Genomic DNA, 21,517 nt, shown 5'->3' with positions numbered 1-21,517 from the left:
CCTAACCTGAGGGGCCTCTCTCGACAGGAGCTCAGCATCCTGAGAGCGTGTGCACCCTGACCCAGAAGCTGTTCCCAGGGCTCGGTAGTACAGGAGCAAACGAAGAGTCATTGTTCCCGGTCTCTGTCCACCTGGCCACCAACTGAGCCCTGGAGCAAGGGGCAAGGGCCCAGGCAGCTTTCCCCACGTTCAAGCCTGATACAGAAGAGGAGCCTCGAATCTCTGCCGAGCACTGGCAGGAGGAGACTGCAAGGCAGGAAGAAGGAACAAGAAGCTGGCCCAGGTGGAATCACCACCACAGCCCTGTTCTCGCCACTCCCTGTGAAAGATGCGTGCCAGTGGTCCAAGGTGGGGGCCTGAATGCTGTCCTCAGGAGGACTCTGTCTTCCTGCCTGATGACCCATGTTCCTGTGAGCACAAGGTTGGCACACACCACGGGAGATGAGTTGATGTCGCCATGGGGACCACTGAAAAGGCTGCAGATCTGGGGCCACCACCACCCCATCCCTCATGTGCTGGGCAGGCATTGCTAATCAACTGGGAGGGTTTTTAACATAACCTCTTGGTCAGTTACTTCCAGTCCATTGGAACTGGGGCTCCAGCTGACATCTGTTGGCATCCCTGGGTCAGATTTGTAGGGACTTTCTTAATACTGGAGCTGTAACCCTGAAGTAGATGACCAAGGGAGGTAGGAGCATCTCCTTCTCTGAAAGAAAATCAGGAAATATTTCACATCAGCTGCCAGGGTGGCTGTCTGTGATTCTTGCTGAGCTGCAAGCTGACACCGTGTGTAGGACGCTGGCAGATTTCCATGAGGATGAGTGCCAAAGTCCTAGCACTGTCAATTCTAGTTGTGTGACTCAGCAATTATTTATCTCTGTGCCTCAGTTTCCTCATCTGTGAAATGAGAATAACAATAGTGTTGTAGTCAGGGTTTACAAGGAAAATAATTTAATACAAAACACACAATTTATAGGATTATTTTACAGTAGTCACTCGAAGAGTCAAGTACAAAGAAGTGCAGGAAATCTGTCCACACACTAAAGACGCAAAGAATCCAGCCGAGGGCCTGGATCCCACAGCAGTCTCCTGCATGAGTCCAGCCAAAGACCCAGAGTCCATAACAGTGCCCCAAAGAAGTCCAGCTGGAGGCCTAGAGCCTTCCACAATGTCTCATGCAAGTCTGTTTCACGGATCCGCGCTGGGAAGGTCCAAAGGTCAGTAGTGGAAGCTAAAACGTCTGTGCCAGCAGGATGAAGGATCTGTGCCAGCAGGCTGAGGGATCTGCACTGGAGCCAAGAAGTGACACTCAAAGAAAGAACCAGAGCTCCCCTGAAAAGTACCACAGCCATCCTCAGCAACAACGAGGTCTTGAGCTCCTCTGATGATGAGAACAGGAAAGCCACAGTGACAAACTTCTCCAGGACATTGAACAGTGCACCATCTTCCCCTCCGGAGCCGGGAAGCAATATTCAAAGTGAGGACCAGAACTCCCCTAAAGTGAACCATAGCCATTCGCAGTGATAACAAAGTCCTGAGCTCCTCCAACGATGAGAACAGCTGAGTTTGTATCAGGAAAGCCAGCACGACAAGCTCCTCAGGAGGGCCAACAGCTCCCTACAGCACCTCTTCCTCTCCAGTTCTCCTTTTTATACTGTTGGCAACAGTCCTCAGGCGGGCACTCCACACCCAGCACCACGCTGATTCTGTTCAGCCGGGTGTTACAGGTTGACCACCAGTTTTCAATCCCTCACAAATAGTATATCTCCTTCTTCAGGGTATTGTGAGGAATGTGTGTATATAAACATATTACACATTTATATTTTTTCTGCTTAGAATATATATACTTAACCTTCCCCAGAGGTTTTTGTAAGTGTCTAATTTTAAGAAGGAAATTATAATTCTGTGGATTTTTTATATTTCATTTTTTCTACCCTGTTCATTCCAAGGAGGGGGATGATTTACAAACCAGAGAAGGAAATGTGGGGCGAGGGGCAGACGTAGAACAGAGGCAAGAAACTTGGCTGTGAGCTCCCTGCTCAGCAGAGCAAAGAAGAGAACAGAGTTTTTGTGAGCCTCAAGCTACCTTGGGGTAGAAGTACACCCGGTTTTTCCTGGGCCTGAGCCCTGAGATAGTTCACGCCATGTGTCCTCATAAGGCTGGCACAACCGGGGTGGTGTGGTTTGTAAGTACATAGGAGCAGTAAGTGAAATGCCCCCTGTTCCTATCCCAGGCAGACCCACTGTGGGAGATTGTAATCTTGCACTGACCCCATCCACCCTTGAGAGTGTGTGGGAGGAGGGCAACACCCGCTTCTCACTCCCTCTGGGTAAGGTTGGGGTTAGGCAGGTAGGAAGTGAAAGAGGGTAGGGCCTTGGATCTGCAGGTCTGGTGTCCTTTTGGGGACTGGGACAGTATGGAGTTGAGCTGTCAGTTCATTCAGTCCCAGGGAGGTGTCCAGGAGGACAAGGAGCTGAGCACCTCTCAGGCACTTGAGCTCACATCTTAGTGCTATGGGGGAAAATCATGCAGAAGGCTGAGAATGAGTCCTGAACCCTGTGAGGGCCATTGTTCAACAGTCCCCCAAAGACTCCCAGCCGGCCGGAGCCCCTGCACCACCACTGAGCAACTGTCCTCAGGAAAAGGGCAAAGCTGGGGGTACTTACTCCTGGTGCTGCCTGAGTTGGTCTCAGCATCCTTCAGGGATGGACTTGTCTCCCAGGGACACTTGAGACCCACTCCTAGTTCTGTCCTTGGTCTACAGGAAGAGCTGATGGCTGGACGGAAAGATGCTGCCTTAGGAGAGCTAGGGGGGCCAGTTCCACGCACCTCCCCGATGTGTCCTCTTTCCTCCTACAACAGTGACAACCAGCGTCCTCCTAGGCTGTCTATGGTTCGGCCCCTGACCTCAATGCTTTATACACTATCTCGTTTAATGCTAAAGGATGAGTAAGGATTGTTTTTGTGCTTTTAAGATGATGAAACAGAGGCACAGGGAAACTGAGCCCAAGTAGCAAGTGGCAGAGCCAAGACTTAAGCTCACATGGGCTGACTCCAGAGCCTGAGCTCCTAACCTAGAAAGTATGGTCCCTCTGATGGGGCACCCTCCCCTGTCCCAGATCCTTCCCTGCCAGGGCAGGCATTCAGCTCCCAGAGATCTCCCCAGGGCTTCTTCCCTCTTTGGCAGGTGCCCTTGATGCCCCAGGAGGCAGTTTTAGGGCAGTTTCTCAACCTCCTTCTCATGTTACATCCACCCAGAAGTCAGGATCCAGGGCCAAAAAGACACATCTTCAGGATTTACTTGGTTCTTGAGCTTCCTCCTGTGCATATTGCTACAATGATAATTATTCTAATTTATTACAAGTATCTTTTGTTAAATGCTTTCCTCTTTTCAATGGGATTTCAGACCCATTTTCTGGAGTCTTTAGTTTATGCCCAGAATTGTGCCATGGTCATGAATAAAGGGCAGGAGGCAGAGCTGTGGTCAAAGGAAGCAGGCTCCTGGAGTTTCAGGGGCTTCTATGTACACCAAGAGCCAGTACCAACCTCCTGCCCTCTCTCCAGCCCACCACTGACCCATCGTGGAGTGGGTGGTTTGACTCTGGTCAGAGAACGTCAAAGGAAGTCCCACTGCCTCCTTCATGATGTAGGAAAGCCCCCACCCTGCCCCATTTACCACGGTCACAGCCATGGGCTCAGATTTGGCAGGTCCAGCAGGAACGTCCCAGCAGATGACAGGCTCTGCCCAGGTTTTTCCTGTGTGGTGAGACGGGGGAAGTTCTGGAAGTCCTTATGCGGTGAATGGTGCTGCCATGTGCCATCCAGCAGAAAGGTAGACTTGTAAAAACTCTGTAGTATGTCGGTGTTCACCAGATCTGTCACTGGGCAACCTCTGCCTCTTTCCCAAAGTCAAAATGACCACAAAAGGTACATGTTTTAAATCAACTCAGAACACTGAGGCAACCACCACAGTACAACTAAAGACACTAAGGAGGACTTGCAGAACTGCTTCGGAAAGTGACCAGAACAATGGGAAGTGTTCCAAGTGAGGGGGAGGGTTCTGAGAAGGATTAGTGGCAAGATGTTTTTTACTGTGATAATCCTTTTTAACATTCACCTTCTCCCAGCAGCCCACAGAGCACAGTGATTTACCCAAGGGTACACAGCTGGCTGAGGTGGTACTGAACGGTTGGCTGCTCATAGCATGACTGTGTAAACTTCACTCTTCCCTCCTTTATCCAGGGCCCCACTGGAAGACCTGGGCTCCCTGTAAGTAACTGTTTCATTTCTTCTTCCTTCCATTTCTCTTTTACCTTTCTTTCCTTGAGGCGGGTGCTGGGGATGGAGCCCAGGGCCTTGCACATGCCAGGCAAGTGCTCTACCACTGAGCTACCCCCAGCCTCTCATGTGCCTTTTCAGTCTGGGGTGAGTGGCTGATTCTCCCGTAAGTGTCTCTGGGTGAGGGGCCTCTCTGAGTCTGTGGCCTATAGCTGAGAGTGGTACTTCCCCCAACTCCCTACCTAGTTCTAGATGCCCCTCCTGGTTGCCAGGCAGCGATCATAGCAGAAGACCCTCCCAACACTAGACCTGACATCTAGACCAATGGTCCTATAATGAAAGGGCTGGGAGTAGGGTGTGGCAAAACTCACTGAGATCTCCCTGTTTACCAGCTAATACTCCAACCCCTGCTCCACTTTCTCCTGTGCCCTCTGGTAAAAACATAGACTCAAAAACTTTGATTTTCCCCAGTTACTATTTCTGAATTCTAGAGAGGCTATGCCAAGTAGAAATAACACCAATAGCTATCTCTTACTAAGACTTTAATAGGTGCCACACATATGCTAATCTTTCTTCATATGTGATTTGGTCAACAACTCATTGAAATGGGTACTATTATACCCATTGTCCAGATGAGGAAATTGAGACTCAGAAAGGTAGAAACTGTTCTCCAGTTCTTGGAGCTCCCTTATGTGAGGTCCATTCCATACTGCTCCCTTCTGCAGCCCACACTTGACAATTGAGAATGATCTTTAAAGTCGCCTAGGAAATTGTGGAATCCAGCCTAGATAAATGACTGGATATTAACACCGCAGGCCCTGGGATGGAGGTGACTGAGGCAAGATGCCATAGCCAGTCAGAGCTCCAAGGTGGGGCATGGAGGGGACCAGGGTGGCACCTGTGTACTCTGTGTGTCTTTGCTCAAGACCAAGACACTGGATTCCAGACCCTTCTTCACTTCTTTCCTTTAGACATGAGTTACATTGCAGCCCTTAGGGCTAAGTCGGGAGCTTCTAGAACTCACGCCAGGTGGTGACTTTCTTAATGAAATGCATGTGGGAGAATGTTCAGCCTCCACAGTGGAAACCCTCCCAGTAAGCATGAGTCTAGGAGGACAGAGGGGCAAATCAGTCCCATGAAACTCAAGGAGGGGAGAAGTCAGATGACTGCAGGGAACGTGGGCAGACTTTTGTTTTTTTTTTCTTATGGTATCCACCTTTAAAAAGCATTTAGGGGGCAATTCACAGAGCAGTGGCTGCTGCAGTTTCCAGGCGTTGGCCATTCCGTGCCTGTCCCTAACCCGAGCATTTTATGGCCAAGACTGCAAAGAACATTAATTTAAAAAAAAAAAGAAATGAAAAAGAATCCAAAACACACATCCTGAAATATCATTCAAAAGCCCGAGAGCAAGTGGATCATGGAGATGTCACAGCTGACTCCCAGCATTGGCCTGGTGTTCCCAGCAGGAAGAGCAGATTTCAGATCCATGGGTCATGGTCCTGTGGATTCTTTCTCGTAGAGGACCTGGGAGGATTTGCAGGCGCCGGCCCTTTGTTGTAAAATAAGAGATGTGAAGCATGAACGTGCTTAGATGTGTACTTGTCCGTGGCTGTGGCCATTCTAAGCTTAGCACTAGAATATGTGATTTACTCAAAACTCTCAAGTGCCAAGCACTGGGCTGAAAACGGCCCTCTTATCACGTTCAAGGAAGCTCAAGGACATTAAGGAAACAGTGCTTATAGCCTGCACTACCGCCTTGATACTTTTGAGCAACAGCGGAATGTTTTACTCAGACAGTGTGTGTGTGTGTGTGTGTGTGTGTGTGTGTGTGTGTGTGTGTGTGACAGAAGTCTAATTTCAGAGCTGACCACATTCTCTGATGTGTCCCATATACATTTGGGGATGCCACTTGTCCCATGAGGCCTTCTGCCTCAGTGAGGTCAGCAGAAAGAGTCACCCCAGAAATGCCTATGCATGTCAGGGAAATTAAAGAATGAACTCCTCTCCTGCCCAGCAGGCCAGACAAACATGACCTTACTTCCCGCACGCCAGTGCTTTCCGTCCTTTCAGGCCCCACCCCAAATTTTATGATGTCTGCATGCATATGATTGCAAAAAAATATTTTCTACCAAAAAGAAGAGAAACAAAACTTAATAAGCAGATTTCCAGAGTGAGAAGATGTAACCCCTGGCAACAAAACAAAGCAGCTCTCTCAGCATCTGAAACTCATGATGCAGCTCAATCCATATGGCCCGAGGTCCTTCCTGCTCTTACTGGAGGTGGCCAAGAGGTGGGAGGGCAGGAGAAGGACTCGGTCGCAGCTTCTGCAGACAGAGGGGCCCAGAGGAGCAGGGGAGCATGGGCACCGCTCTCCAGCTCAGGCAGACAGCCCTAAGAAAGTGATTCACCCACCAGTCACCTTGATCGGTGCCTTGAACTTGAGGGTGATGAAAGTGAGGTGCATTCTGATCATTGTTAGAGTGGGTTGCTGTTTAGCCTAAACAGCAGCAGAGGTCTTAGAGAGGAAGGGCTTGGAAACTGAGGACCAGGCTGGAGATTAGACTTTGACTTCAGTGTTCATTCTACGATGCAGGCCTGAGCGCAGGTAGCCACTTACTGAATAGTCTGGGGGAGCCGCCTGGGGAGTTCATCCATAGCAGCTCGGGCATCGTGCAGGATGTCCCAGCTGCCCATGCAAAGTGAGTGGGCTGTGTGCTCGACACAGCTCCACACAGCTAACCCAGGGCACACACTGGCTGATTCCAGCCACATCTGATTATTTCTGCCTCCTTCATCAGGGGGACAAAGGTGCCATTGGGATGCCTGGACGTGTGGTGAGTTGGCATTTGTACCTGCTCGGGTGGCCACTGCTTGCTTCTACGTGCTGGCCTGTCCTCCAAAACTTGGCAAACTGCTGCCCATCCCAACCCCAAGCAGCTTCAGGGACAGGGAAAGAGAAGAGAAGAAATTTTATCCCAGTATTCAGATCTCATGATAAGGCTTCGTAGTAGTTCTCCCTTATGGTTTAACTGTGTCTAACTGTAGTCCAAAAATATTTACTATACAAGGAGGTATGCTGAAAAAGAGACCACGTTCATACAATTTTAAAAATATATATATTTTTATGATTGTTCTGTTGTATTATTATAGTTGTTAATCTCTTAGCCTAATTTACGCTTTATCACAGATATATATGTATAGGAGAAAAAACAGTAAATATAGGGTTATGTACAACCCATGGTTTCCAGCGTCCCCAGGGGGGGTCTTAGGATGAGTTTCTGCACAGGAATGAAGACAAGTGTGCTCTGCAGACAGCTGTCACAGCACCCAGGAAGTGCCAGGGAACTGGAAAAACAAAACTCTTTGCCTCCTGGATGATGTTGGGGTGAAGTCTTCACCTCCTTATCCGGAGGACTCCACTGACCTCCCCAGAGCAGGCAGTTCACCCCCAGATTTACCGCCCCTCCTGCAGCTATCCCCGGGGGGCCGGCATTTCTGGAGTGTCTTCTGCAGTAGGAGATTCACTCAGAGATGGTGAAGACAGGGCTTGGCTCTAGACGGTGCCTCCAGATCCTCACCAGCAGGCTCAGCGTGAAAACATTTAATGATTCTTGATGAAAAGTGAAGATGGAGAAAGGATGAGGATGCTAGTTAGGGCAAGTGAGTCACAGGAATGGAAAGGCTGGCACAGGCCCTGGTCCTGGCACCCGGGTTTTTCCTACCAGCCTCAGAGTGATGGGCTCCAGATGACCAGAAGGGTGACAGCCTGGTGTGGTAACAGCCAGGCGCCATTTCACTACCAGGCAACCTGGTGGAGGACATGGCTAGGACTGCTTCCCCCCTCCTGCCAGCATCAGCCTCGACCTCCAGGCTCCTCCAGCCCCACCTCATGTAATTCCTGGCTGGCTTGGTCTTGGCATGGCTGTGGCATCTTGTGTGACTTTGCACGCCTGGGCTGAGCATGGAGACCAGGCATCCAAACCGTAACTAACCCTTCCAAGTGCTAACATTATGCTGGGCATTCTGCTAGGGGCCTCACGCATAGTGGATTGTTGAACTGCACAAGGGAAGCACAATTTACACCCCCATTTTTCCGATTAAAAAATCCCCCAGAGTTTCAGTAGTTAGATCTCTTGCTCAAGGTCACACAGCCAGCAAGGGGTTGAGCAGGAATTTAGCCCAAACAGCCAGACTCCAGATGTATGCTGTTGACCCTAGCAGTGCACCCACAATATCACAGCTGTCAAGGGGGTCTGACTCAGGTGGAAGCCCCAAAGCTGGAACATTCCAGAGGTAGGGACAAGTGCCCGTTGTCATAAAACTGTGAGCTCCCCAGAGCCCACCCCAGGCTTGTCTGTCAATGCCTGGGGGCTGGCAGCCCTCAGCCTCCTCACCTGAAGCTCTCCCACCAATTCCAGACCAGGACACTGGGGACCTCGGCCTGCCCCATCACTCTGCTTCAGCTTCACTCGAGAGCCCCCTGCCCCCCGGAGCAACACCGGGCTTCAAAGAAGGATGCAACACGCGGAGTGGCCCCTCCTCCTCCTTCCTGCCCTCCTCCTTGGGCCCTGTGGATATCTTCCCCCAGGAAGTGTCCACCCAGCTTCTTGTGACCCCTAGCAGTAGGGAGAGGTAGGGGAGCCACAGGAGGTCTCCCACTTCCCAGGTCAGGGCTTCTTTGAAGCCTCTTTGGGGCTTCATGCTGCTGGTGCTACTTTAAATGTGACAAGGGCCCATTTGGCTGCCCACTGGGGGTCCTGGCTTGGGTCATCCGATAAGGACTGGGCACCTATGGGTGTGAAATTCCTGGGTTATTTTCATACTTTGGCAGAGGTGGCGCCACTGGGAGCAGGGTGGAGGGAGCTGTCCATCATCCGCTGGTCACTATGGTTACATCCTTACATGGGGTCCTTGGTGACTCCCCAGATTCCTCTGCATCCTGACCCCTCCCCCACCCTTGTAGATGTGTGTGTGTCCCCTTCTGTCCACCCGTGTCCCTCTGCCCTTCCTCCTTCTGGCCTGGCCATCCCTAACAGCTCCAGGCTTGTTGAGCTTGGCAAAGCTTTCTACTTGGTACCCAGCTGGGCCTTTAAAGTTCCTAGAGTCCACTGTCACAGCACGGTCCTTGGGGCCCTCTCCCAGCCCTACCCCACCTCCCCCGGACTGTCCAGCTGGGCCGTGGCTTCTCAGAAAGGTTTTCTGGCCTTTTTTCAGTCTTGTTCTCTCTACATCTTTCTCTATGCTTGTGTCTGTCTGTCTGTCTGTCTGTCTGACACACACATACAAAACCTCCTGCCTCCCAGCCTGTTTCCCTCTCACTGATCTGGAGCAGCCAGCTGGGGCGGGCCAGGGCGAAGCAGGCGCTTCCACACGCGGTGCGGGTTGGACATGGGACCTGCTGTGTGTCAGCATCTGTGTTTGGTTGTGCTTCTTATTTCATGGTCATTTCTTCTGCTTGGTTGCTGTGCCATTAACACGGATTCCTGTGTTGGTGCCTCTCTCTCATCCTCCTCCGTTTCTCTCCCTCCCTCCCTCTCTTCCCTGCGCCCTGCGGTGCCTGTGGCTGCCCCAGGGAGTGAAGGGTCCACCCGGCGAGAAGGTGAGTCCCCACTTCCCCACCTCTTTCACCCAGCCCCTCTTTGGCAGGCAGGCTGCGTTGGGGGACAAGTCCCCTAAAAGCCCCCCTCTCTGCCCTCCCTGCCACCCAGGCCCAGCAGCGCATGTGGCTGCTCTGCCCTCAAAGCCTCTGTCAGCCCAGACTAACAGCTTCCACACCACGGAGCAGGATGTTGGGATTCCTGGCTGTGGGCCCCACTGTCCTGGCTGAGCGGGTCTCCCTGCCCTGCCTGGACTGCATGGGCCTTGTGCTCCAGTGCCTGGCCTGGGCGGGAGAGCCCAGGAGGCCACCCTGAAGTTCAGAGCACAACACCCCTAACCCACTCATTTAACAGAGGGGGAAACTGAGGCCCAGAGGCCGGGGGCTTGCCCAAGGTCCCACAGCAGTAGTGATGGGCAGGGGCTGGAAGCCAGATCTCCGTGCCTTGCTCAGTACTTCCTTGCCTGCACGCAGCAGTCTGTCTGCACAAGTGTCTCCTATCTCCAAGAGGGCCACAGTGGCAGCAATAATAGCCACCTATCAAACATGAATTCTGCCAGGCTCAGTTTTAAGTATTTTTGTCTCAGTCTTGTTACTTCAGTTGATACTGATACACCCCTTCCGGAGAAGCATTAATATTGCCAAGTACATGACACATAGAGAAGGCTAAGTCCCATCCCCAGGTGACACAGCTAGAAAGTGTCAGAGCCAGAGAAGAGCCCGATCTGCTGACTCCAAGGCTGAGGCCCCTGACCACCATGTTACGCTGTCCTCCACATGGAAGAAGACTCTCTCGGTCCTACCCTGGCAGTGAGCGACACTGCCCAGGAGAAAGGTGCATGACCCTTCCATGGGCCGGCCATTATTCTGAGCAATTTGCAACATTATCTTGTGATCAGAATAGAACCATTATCACATTCACCAGGTGGGATGGTCACTACCATCCCTACTAGAAAAGGAAACAGGAACAGGGAGGTTAAGTAACTTGCAGAGGGTCACACAGCTGGTAGGGAGCAGAGCTGGCATTCCAGCTTTTACCACTATGTTACACTGCCTTGTGTAAAAATTATATTGTCATTGCAATGGCATGTACAGTTTCTAATTTGAAATCATTCCTACTTGTGTGCGCGGTATAATATACAAAGTGCACATTCATCCCTGCAGCACAAGGGTGGCGCCAGCATCCTAGATCACAGCGCAGTGTGTGGGCTCGGAGCTCTTTTATCCCCTGCCCACCTCTGTTGAGAGGGGTGGTTGGCAGGGCACACTTGGGACCCTCTCCAGGAGCCAGAGCAGCCTCTCTTGCCCCCATCCATGTCCATACACCCTTCCATCTCTGCTGCCAGACACGCATGCACACGCAGGCACACACATATATGCACACATGTGCACTTGGAGCCCCTAGCCCAGCAGCACTGGCCACCTCCCAGACTGAGCCTTCTGGCCAGCCTTGTGACTCCATGGCATGCACAAAGCAGGATGAGGACATTCGCCACAGCACAACCTTTCAGCCTCAGGCCATTGGACACATGTGGCCATTGGGTTTCCCGTTCCTTCTGTCTCCCTGGCCCCAAGCTCAGGGCAGATGGCCATTCAGCAGCTGCAGTGTGTGCAGCTAGATGGGCTCTGGAGGTGGGGATGGGAAGATGACATTGCTGAGCACCGCCCCCTTGCGCATCACCGGTGTGGCTCCTGCTCTCTTCCCTTCCCGGGTCCATCACCCCATTTCCTGTTCCGCGTATGACTCATGCTCTCACTTGCATCTCCTCTTTCTGTGCCTACTGTTCCCCACTGCCCTTCACAACCCTTCCTGAATATTTTACTCACCCCATTGCCCCCTATTCCTTCATGTCCTCTGTATCTCTGGCTCCCTCTGGTCCACACGGTGGGCACCCCATCCCTGCCCCACCTGTCGACACCTCTGTTGTTTCCTGTCCCCACACCCTCTCCTCACTCCTCTCTCCCCACAGGGCTCCCCTGGAGATGCTGGGATGTCCATCGTTGGTCCCCGAGGACCACCTGTAAGTTGTTGCTCTTTGTGGGGATAGGGGAGTTCATGAGAAAGGCTTCGGGGGGTGCGGGGAGGGTGAGTCCTAACTGTGGCTGCCGTAAGGAAAGTGACCCAAAAGCACAGCGTAGGACAGGCTCTGGCCAGCCTGCGGCCCCAGCACTCCCACAGCTGGGAGGACCCTCTGTTTACAGCTGGGAGTTTGTGCTTGCTCCCCTGGGTGAGTGCTGAGCCCTCTGAGCAACAAGCTTTGTTTGCAGAAGCTGGGGAGCAGATGCCGGGAATCCAGGTTTTCAGCCAGCCATCTACTGCTGGGCCTGGTGGAGCTGACTCAAGGACCCTTTCTTGTCAACACTGTGTCCTGTGTATTCAGTGCGAAAGTCCGGGGGTTCTCCTCTGATCTGCTGCCTGAGAGAGCAGAAGGGGATATGGGTGACAGAGCCAGCAAGATGATGCAGCTTTGGGGAGGACGGTAGAGGGCTTTCCCCAGGGTGCCCCCCCGTGGGCCTTCAATAAAACCACATATCGGAGGAGAGAGATACCCAGCCACAGTCTAGCACAGCCCTCTCAGAAGAGGAAACCGAGGCCCAGATAGGAACCCTGGGAGGTAGGGACTGTGTTCAACTCCACTTTACAGATGAGAAGGCCGAGGCACAGAGAGGTTGAGTGACTTGCGCGAAGTCACAGCTGGAGCTTGGCCACACTAGGAGTGATCACTCAGCCCCGGTTGTACAGGTCTGAACCCTGTGCTATAATGGCCTGGCCAGGCTGCAGTGCCACTGTCACACATGCTCCTCTGCTCACATGGTTGCTGCCCTGATGGGCTTTGCCTCCTTTGTGTACTGGGGGATGCCTGAGCCCAGGTGTTACTGAAGAAAAGGATGGCAGGGGTCACAGAGAAAAAGAGTCCCGCTGACAGCAGGGATAGAGCCGAGGGCAGGCCTGTTATGAGGAAACACAGAACACAGGCCACCCTTCAGCCATCGTGGCTGCCTGCTTCCTGGTCTGACCACGGATGTCCTGTTGTGTGGCTCACACTGACCCTCTCACAGCCTTCCAGCAAGTACTGTCCGTGACCCTAAGGCATTGCAAAGCTTCCTTGTTCGTACAGGATCTTTCCCTTCAGAAGACAGTTGTCCTGGTGGGTTCCTATGTTGGTGCTAGGAAAGCTTTCATGGCCCCAGGAGTCCTGACCAAGCCTGAGGTCCTTTGATGCTGGCCTATAAGAACGGCCTCACCCAGATGGCTCAGTCACCCCAGCCAAGTCCTCACCAGACAGCTCTGGCCACCACCTCAGCTCCTGCTGCTGCCCTGGGCTGTGAGAGCAGGGGACAGGGAAGACAGAGTCTGCTTGTCATTAAGAGGAGAGGTCAAGTGGGCAAGCCCTCAGGGGGCCAGGGATGATGGGGACATGTGGCTTTCCACTCAGCCAGGAAGAGCCCAGAATAAGTGCTGCTAATCAAAACCAGCCTTGCTACCCTCTGGGAACCTGATAAATGGTCCAAGCAAAGGGGAGCCAGCCAGGCACCTTGAAGGACAGTTCACATGCCAGGGTGCAGAAGAGTTGAGTGTGTGGACTTTTGAGGGAGCCCCATCAAACAGAAGGGGAGGCTGGACCCCAAAATGCTGGTTGGCCCAGCATGTGTGGGACCCCTATTCAAAACAGGGTGTTCCCTCCCTGAGCTCCCAGCTGCTTCTCAGGCCTAGAGGAGCAATCCAGCTTCCAGCTGTCAACCAAAAAGAGCCACTCCGTGCCAGGTAGCCACATCTGCTTGTGCTTTGGCTAGGAACCTAGTGTGTCGAGGTGCTAAGGAAACAATGGAAGCCCAACCCAAGACCCATGATCGCATCAAGGATCACAGTAATTGCTAAGATGGGAAGGTAAGGGATCTGGGGGGCATTCAGGGACAACTTCTGGGAGGAAGGGAGAACTAAACCATGCTTAAAGACTTGCGGTGGTGACCCAGCCTAGACAGGAGTGCAGAGTCCCTGAACCTAAGGGAGCCCTCAGAAACTGGTGAAGAATGGAGAAGCCTTTCCTCTTCAAGGAGGGCAGGGCAGAGCTGGTGAGAGGCAGGGCTGGAGAGGTGAGCAAGGGCCAAGTTGCAAAGGACCTGACACAGTGCTCAGGAGTTGGGGCTTCATCCCAGGGTATTGGGGAGCCCTTGGGTTGTGCTAAGTTGATGAGGATCAGGATCTGCAGGTGGCTGGCAGTTCCTTGTTCTGGTTGGGGTGTGTCTAGAGGAATGGCAGGTTAGACTGTTGGAAAGCACCCAAGATCACCAAGGCCTGGGAGAAGGCATGAACTAGAGCAGCCAGAAGGGGGAATCAGTGGGTTTAGTGATGACAAATGCAAGACTTGAAGGAGAAGAAGGAGCTCGGGATGTCCGCATGTCTAACTCTCGGGCATGGTGGTGCCAGCCCCTGGAAGTGGAGCTTGCCAGGAAAGAAGGTTTCCCTACAGCAGGGTGGATGTGAGGTGTCTCTGGATGTCTAGGGGGAGCACTGTATTTTCTGCTGGGGGCTTGGGGGCACAGGGTGCCGGCTCACAACCGTGTGCTTTGTGAGCTTCCTCTCCACTGTGATAGGCGACCTCACAGATCATAGCCTGGAATCGGCCACGAGCACAAGCAAAGCTCTAAACATTTCCCACATTCACAAGCTGTTCAGTGTAGACAATGAGGCAGGTCCTAGGCCGACATAACGGGGCCTTTTTGGATGTGTCAAAGAAGAGAGAAAGGTTGTGCTTGCTTTGGCAGCACATATGCTAAAAAGAGGAGAGAAATGAGACTTCCCACGGTCTCTTTCCAGCCAGAACTATGTTGCTTTACCCAGCACAAAATTCAGGTAGGAGAAATATGGGGAGCAATAACACAGGCTTCCACTCTCAGGAAGTGAGGAGCCCCTGGGCTACCTTCCTACCCTGGCCTTGATGAAGGAAGGTAGTTTCAGAAATCAGTGTAAAGCTTATTTCTCTTTTTCTCTGTGAGAAGGGCATAGTGATAATCCATAAATAATCTACTATCTATACAGTTAGTGTGCTCCTAATCCCAGTGAATTTTTTTATGGAAATGAGAGTCCAATAAAATATTGAATTTTATTCAGAAAAAAAAATAAACTTTTGAAAATGTCAGGAAAGTTGTGAAAGTACAGAAAAGGGGTTAGGAAAGAGGGAACTAGTTGTTCTACTAGATACCAAACTGTACTATAAATGTAGAACAATCAAAACAAGAAGTGGATAGAACAGAACAACAAGACCAGAAATAAAGACAATTGTATATGGGAACTGGGCACATAACGACAGCTTCATTTCACAGTAGGAAGAGAAAGAGATTGTTCAGATGCTGGGGCAATTGGCAGGCCATTTAGAAAGAGGTAAACTGAAAGAAAGATGTTTATTTCTTTTTTTAAAATAGCTGAATCTCTACCCCAATCATTATATTAGGACAAATTCCCAATGAATAAAATGCTTAGTTGTAAAATATGAAAGCATAAAATATAGACAGGAAACAGGAGCAAGTGTTTTATAATTCTGAGCTGGTGAAGGCCCTTCCGAAACGTGACATAAAACCTCCCCAAAAGCCATAGGAAAACCTTAGTTAGTTCATCTACATAAATGTAAGACTTCTGTGTGATGGAAAATATAAACAAAGTCAAAGACAATAACCGAGTCAAAAAATATTCCCAACACATATGACTGTCAAAGAGCTATTGTTCTTGAAAAAGAACTTTACTCAAATCAATAGGAAAAGAAATAAACAACCAGATAGAAAATATTAGTAAAAGCCAGGTGTGATAGCATGCCCCTGTAGTCCCAGCACTCAGGAGACGAGGTAGGAAGTTTGGTTGGACTGGGAAGTTCAAGGCCAGCCTGGGCAAAATAATAAGACCCTATTGCAGAATGGATGGGTGGATAGACAGACAGACAGACAGATAGATGTAGTAGGCAATATAAGCATAAGACTGGCTGGTGAATATAGAGAGACATCTCAGCTCAGCATATAACTGAGGAGATAGGGGTTAAAATCCAGTTCCAAGCCTCCCCAAGTGCTTTCCCCATGTCCTGCCTCTCCAGGAAGCAGAGTCTCAGTTTCCATTTGGTCAGTGACAACATTCTTGCTGAGTTGCCTGAAAAAGCCCTGGTTAGCCCCGCACTTGGCCCTGGGTTGGAGAGATGCATCCCGCTACCAGAGCAGGCTCTGTAATTAGCAAAGCGTGTGATTAGCCCTACCACATAAACACTATCTAGAGCCTTCTCGATGTTTCTTGGAATCCTCTCCTTCTGACCTTTCTTTCAGGCCTCGGCTTGTTCAGAGGAGTTTACAGAAAGCTTGCCTTGAGGGGTTTCGGAGATTGCGTTGCAGGGTTTCCGGGTTTCTCCTTAGGGCTATTCTTAGGCGCACTTATCCTGAGGAGAAAAGAAGCGGGACCTTTCTGACATATGAGTGGCATCTCCTCCCTCTTGTCCTTTGGACGCCTGCCACAAGCCCATCCCGAACCCATAGCAGCCTTCGGCCAGCTCCCTGCTGGGCCAGCACTGCTGCTGTGACATGGCAGGGTCTCCGTTCACATCTCAGGCCAAGAGGCCCATGTGTTCCCTGAGCAGAGATCTCAGGATGCTCGTGTCCACAGCTTTGAGGAGGAGCTAGGCATCCTGGAGACATTTCAGAGTCACAGCAGATGGTTCCAGATGCAGTCTGGTTCTGGAAGTATTGCTTGGCCAGGACTAAACCTCCATAGATCCCAAGACATATTGAGCTCAAAAACAGCCTCACCTTTTCTGATGCCTCTCTGATCAGCTCAGCTCAACAAATGAGTTCAACTCAACTCAACCGTGACAGCGGCTACCATTTCAACAGACCTGACAAACCTGAGCCTCTGAGGTCATACTATTAGTCCCATTCTACAGATGAGGAAACTGAGGCTTAAGCAGGTCAGATAACTTGCTCAAAGTCATACTGCTGTTGGAGGAGGCAGTATTAGAACTCACCTTGCCAGATGCAAAAGCCCATCCCTAGGGAAGGACTGTGGCCATCTTAGTAACCCAAAGGGTGACCCCAAGCTGAGAGCTGACTGTGTGGGGGCGGGGGAGGGAAAGGCAGGTGAGTATGTGCCTGAGCCTGGAACGGGAGGAAAGAGGAGGCAAGCAAGGCAGCTAGCATGGTTCACTGGGATGAGGTGGGATGACCAGAAATAACAGGCGAGTAGAAGGGAGCTCTTGCTCATTCTTCAGGAAGTGGTGAGGCTCACGTTTCTCAGATCCCTGTCACCTTCACATTCTGGTCAGCCTACCAGCATTGGCTTTTCACAGCATCAGACTGCTTCTAACTTCGGCACCTCTTTCTGGTCTTGAATCTTGACCATAAACCACTGGGATCTGGCCAGTGAACCTGCTTCTACTCTGCAACCTGAAAATCTGTCTGTATTATACTCTGCACCTCCAGGGAAATGGGTATAGACTGGTGTCTTCCCACAAAGCCTAGGGGACCCAGAAACCAAGCAGCTACAGGGAGGAGACTGCATATACACCAAGGCATCGTGAGCAACTTGACCTATTCTGGCCTGAAGCCGCATTCTGAAGGTCAAGTCCAGCGCTCTGCTGATATCCAAACTACCCTTGGATAAGTGGCCACTAGCGATGCCTGTAAATAAAGAGGACATGGAGCATCTCGGCCCGGGGTTCAATGCACTGAGGGCAGGGTCCCTGCTGGCCTGCTGCCTCTTGGTCTGTTTACATGCTGAGGCTCAATGCACCTACCGCAGCGAGAGGCTGCTTCCTAGAAACTGGCCCAAAGATGCTGGCCCACCCCACACACACGCTAAGTGCATCCCATGGAGGTCACAGGGGAGTGAGGGACCGGTAGGGAGATGAGCCAGGGAGAGGGGCTGCTCCGTCCCTCCTAGCTCATCCTCACTGTTCTGTTCTTTTCAGGGCCAGCCGGGTACTCGGGGCTTTCCTGGATTTCCGGTAAGTGGTGAGGGTTGAGATTAGCTGTGCCCTGGTGAGCTCTGGCCTGACAGGGTTAGACTGTGTCCACCAAGGGAAATCCTGAGGCCGCTCTTTTCCTTCCCCTTCCAAACTATGGTCTTTCTCTTTTTGGGGGTGAGGCTAATACTTAAGACTAACCCAGGACCTTCACGCTGAGCTGTATCCCTAGCCTTTTATCTTTTTTTTATGTTGAGATAGGATCACTAAGTTACTCAGGCTGGGCTTGAACTTGTGATCCTCCTGGCTTAGCCAGGGATTGCAAACATGTGCCATGCTTCTGGCTCCTATCTTGGTCATTAAGAGTCCACTCGGCAGCCTTTCCCAGGAGGGTAGCTCAGCTCTCAGCTCCAGGTGCAGGAAGGGACAGGGAAAAGGCACACACAGATAAGGGGGCAACAGGACAGGCTAGTGAGCCCGGCAGGACACTGGAACGTGAGCATGAAATGCCTCAGGAAAGCAATAGGACATCAGCCTGCAGCCAGGCTCTGAGAGAAGGTCCGGCAGCGGGAGGCAGGGGGAGGCGGGGAGGCAGCCTCCTGAGTATCCTTTCACCCCAGCCAAGTGGGGAGCAGCCGCGTTCCTTTCCCTGGGCCTTGCTGCTGAGCGAGCCCAGTTTCCTAGGAACATGCTGTCCACTCTCCTCATGGGTGGAGAAGGGAGAAGGAGGAGGCCTTTGACACCAAGGACAGTACCACCCAGTGGGTTCTGCCCTGTGCCAGACACCTGGCAGGTGGCATTCACTGCTCCTCACTAGGACCCATCAGGGAAGGCTCTGCTATTCTTGACCCCATTGTAGGAGGGAAGTGGAGGCTGAGGCCTACCTGTGGCTACACAGCAAGTAAGTGGCCAAGCAGGGACTGAACCCCTAACTGGATGGCATCAGGTCCTGTGCCTCTTAGAGCCCCTGCCCCAGGCCCAGGGAGGAGGCCTGCGGTGCTGGGTCTTTACATCTGGCCTTTCTGCTTGCAGGGTCCCATTGGGCTGGACGGCAAACCGGTGAGTGGGCCCCCGGGCTGGGACTCCACTCCACACTCCACCCGGCTCCTAACCCTGGCTCCCCCGGGCCTCCTGTGAGACCCTGAGTCCTGGGAAGATGCCTTTGATAGAAAGTACCTGGCTAAAAAGGGGTCACTAGAAGGAAGAAGGAGGAGGGGCTGTTGAATGAGTCCCCCTGACCCAGCAGCTTCCCAGGGCACAAGTCACCAGCAGCCAAGCCAGCCGCTCAGCAGCTACACAACAGCTGTCCCTAGACCTGGTGATTCTGGCTGCTGCTGGAAAGGTCTGGGGTAGGGGAAGGCTGGGAGGTGCCTGGAGGGTGCAGGAGGCAGAACTCAGCAGGCTGACCCTACAGAGCACCCAGCGGCTTGTCACACACTGTCCTCAGCCCCCACCCAGCAAGGTGCTCCTGTGTCTGCTGCCCTCTGCTGTTCCCTCGGGTGGCAGTTGAAGGGTCACCCTTTCCCCTGACCTTTCCATGACTGTGAGCTGGTACCAGGTAAGCCTCCCCGCCCCCACATACACACCAAGGCCATGTGAGACCACTTCCCCCTCCCTGCGTCTTTCCAACTGGCATTTCTAGCCTTCGGCCTTGGCCCCGGACACCAATGTTCCTGGGGGAAAGCAGCCCCCACCTTCTAGGAGGAGGTGAGGTACAGGAAGGTTGGCCCTCAACACCCTCTGGGACCCCACAGGCAAAGACACAGGGCAGGGGGTGCTTCCTGGGCCCAACCATTCAGCCCTCCGAGGGGTAGCCAATATCCTCTGGGGTAGGGGACCTGGTCACCTGCCCTAGCCACCGTGGGCATGTCCATTGCCACCCTGGTGTGGGACATGGTGAGGCTGGGGTCTGGGGACACACCCCCAAATCTTCCTCTGAAGGGCAGACAGCAGTCATAAGGCCCGGGGAGGGCAGGGCAGCAAATGGCCTTGCCTTAGCCAACTGTGGGTTAGGGACTGGGGGACAAGCAAGAGATGGAGTAACTGAGAAAGGAAAGACGTGGGCAGTGTGGTGACCGGAAGAGCAGGTGGAGGCAGGGTGGGGCTTCTGTGTTGCTGACCATGGGTCTGACAGTCACCTTCTTCTCCTACCAGGGCCATCCCGGACCCAAAGGGGAGATGGTAAGAGTCCAGCTTTCCTGCTTCCCGAGATGGCTGGGGGACAGAGCAGGCGACTGCCCTGCTTGGTCACTCCCCACCTGTGCACGCACACAGACCCGGGTCCTTCATCTTGCAGCGGGGAGAGGCAGGGTGGGTCCTCCACCGGAACCACAGGGAGGAGGGCCAGAGAGCACCCGCCGGGCCAGGACCCCAGGCGGTGGGCGGCAGCTGAGTTCTCCCCGACTGCACTCGGCTTGGTGGACCCAGAAACATCAGCCCCCTTGAGGAGAGCGCTGCCTCTGCCAGGTGGCTGGCTGTGTGAGCTCAGCTTGACTGCCCTCTCCCTGTGCCAGCTCTGCCCCCAGCTGCCCAACAATGCCTGGGCTTCGGCCCACATGGGCAGGAGAAAAGTCAGGTCTCAGCTTTCCCTCTTTCCAGCCCCTCTACCTGTGCAAAGTGGCTGAAAGCAACGAGCTCCCCGCAGGCCACCTGTTCTGGAAGGGAGTCAGAGCTCCCCCTTGGTGAGGGGCTTGTTCTCAGCAGGGCCTGATGGCCGCTGAAAGCAAACAGGCCACCTAGGCTGGGACACATGCCTGCCTCCCGAGCTCTGCCTCCTGCAAGACAAGCTGGCACAGGGCTGGCATTTGCGCCACAGACGGTGAGAGCAACATAGCTGGCTGCCCTCTGCCAGCTAGCAGGGGTCTGGGCTGTGCCCTAGCCCGCATGCTGGTGTGAGGACTCCTTGACCAGCAGCCAGCCAGGGCACCAAGGGAGGCAGGCACTTCTGCGAAAGGAAAGGGAAATGAAGTGTTGTCCCAGACGCTGGGACTTCAGGTCCCACCAACCGGCCCCAGGACCCTTAACCCAGCCCCTTGGGGTCCCTACCCAGCCTCTGCACCCAGAGCCAGCATTTGCAGCCTAAGGACTTCATGTGCACAGTTCCATGTTACTTAACGACAAGAATGCATGCTGTGGGATGCAGCATGGGTGGTTTCGTCACTGTGTGGATATCACAGTGTGTACCTATGTCACTGGATGATGTAATCTGTGGGACTACCCTCCTGTACATGGCCCATCTGTGACCAAATCGTCATTTACGGAGCGCATGACTGTATTATCTCATTCAGTTCTCAGTGGGACCCGGAACTCCTCATCCTTTTAGGGTCCCCCCTGACAGCTGTGGAAACAGGGCTCAGAGATTTAAGTAACTTGCCTAAGTCACACAGCTGGGAAGTGCCCAAAACAGGCTCCAAACCCAGTTCTCAAATCCCTCCCCTTCGTTGCCTCCTTCTTCCTTTTATGTTTCCCTCCCTGCCTGCCTTCCTGCTTCCTTCCTTCCCAGAACAGATTTTTATTGACTATCTAAAGTGTTCTGGGCACTGCGTCCAGTGCTGGGGGAGTGGACAGGAACAGGACACACCGTCCTTGCCATCCTGAGTTTGTGTTCTCATGACGGAGTCAAATATTTAAAGAACCCATCAACGCAAACTGCCCTGCAGTGGCTATTGTACAAAGGTAGTCCCCAGGGCCCTGGGAAAACTCAGAGTA

At 52.7% G+C, this 21,517-nt stretch overlaps 1 protein-coding gene across 14 annotated transcripts in view; it reads left to right on the top strand.

Annotated features, from left to right (window-relative positions):
- Positions 1–21,517, top strand: part of Col13a1 (collagen, type XIII, alpha 1) — a 136,976-nt gene that overhangs the window by 58,161 nt on the left and 57,298 nt on the right. For 9 of the 14 annotated variants that reach the window (XM_013517035.1, XM_013517030.1, XM_013517034.1 and 6 more), the window contains exons 4-10: positions 4,244–4,270; positions 7,078–7,113; positions 9,852–9,878; positions 11,846–11,896; positions 17,816–17,851; positions 18,842–18,868; positions 19,964–19,990. In XM_013517035.1, coding sequence (XP_013372489.1) covers positions 4,244–4,270; positions 7,078–7,113; positions 9,852–9,878; positions 11,846–11,896; positions 17,816–17,851; positions 18,842–18,868; positions 19,964–19,990 — 231 coding nt within the window. The remainder of the gene's footprint in view (positions 1–4,243; positions 4,271–7,077; positions 7,114–9,851; positions 9,879–11,845; positions 11,897–17,815; positions 17,852–18,841; positions 18,869–19,963; positions 19,991–21,517) is intronic. The other 5 variants (XM_005390076.2, XM_013517028.1, XM_005390075.2 and 2 more) reach the window with 2 other exon arrangements.

This window comes from Chinchilla lanigera, unplaced genomic scaffold (genome assembly GCF_000276665.1).
Source record: "Chinchilla lanigera isolate Chin_1 unplaced genomic scaffold, ChiLan1.0 scaffold00036, whole genome shotgun sequence".
Lineage (NCBI taxonomy): Eukaryota > Metazoa > Chordata > Mammalia > Rodentia > Chinchillidae > Chinchilla > Chinchilla lanigera.
Note: the sequence above shows the minus strand (reverse complement) of the source record. Positions and strands in the feature narration are given on the sequence as shown.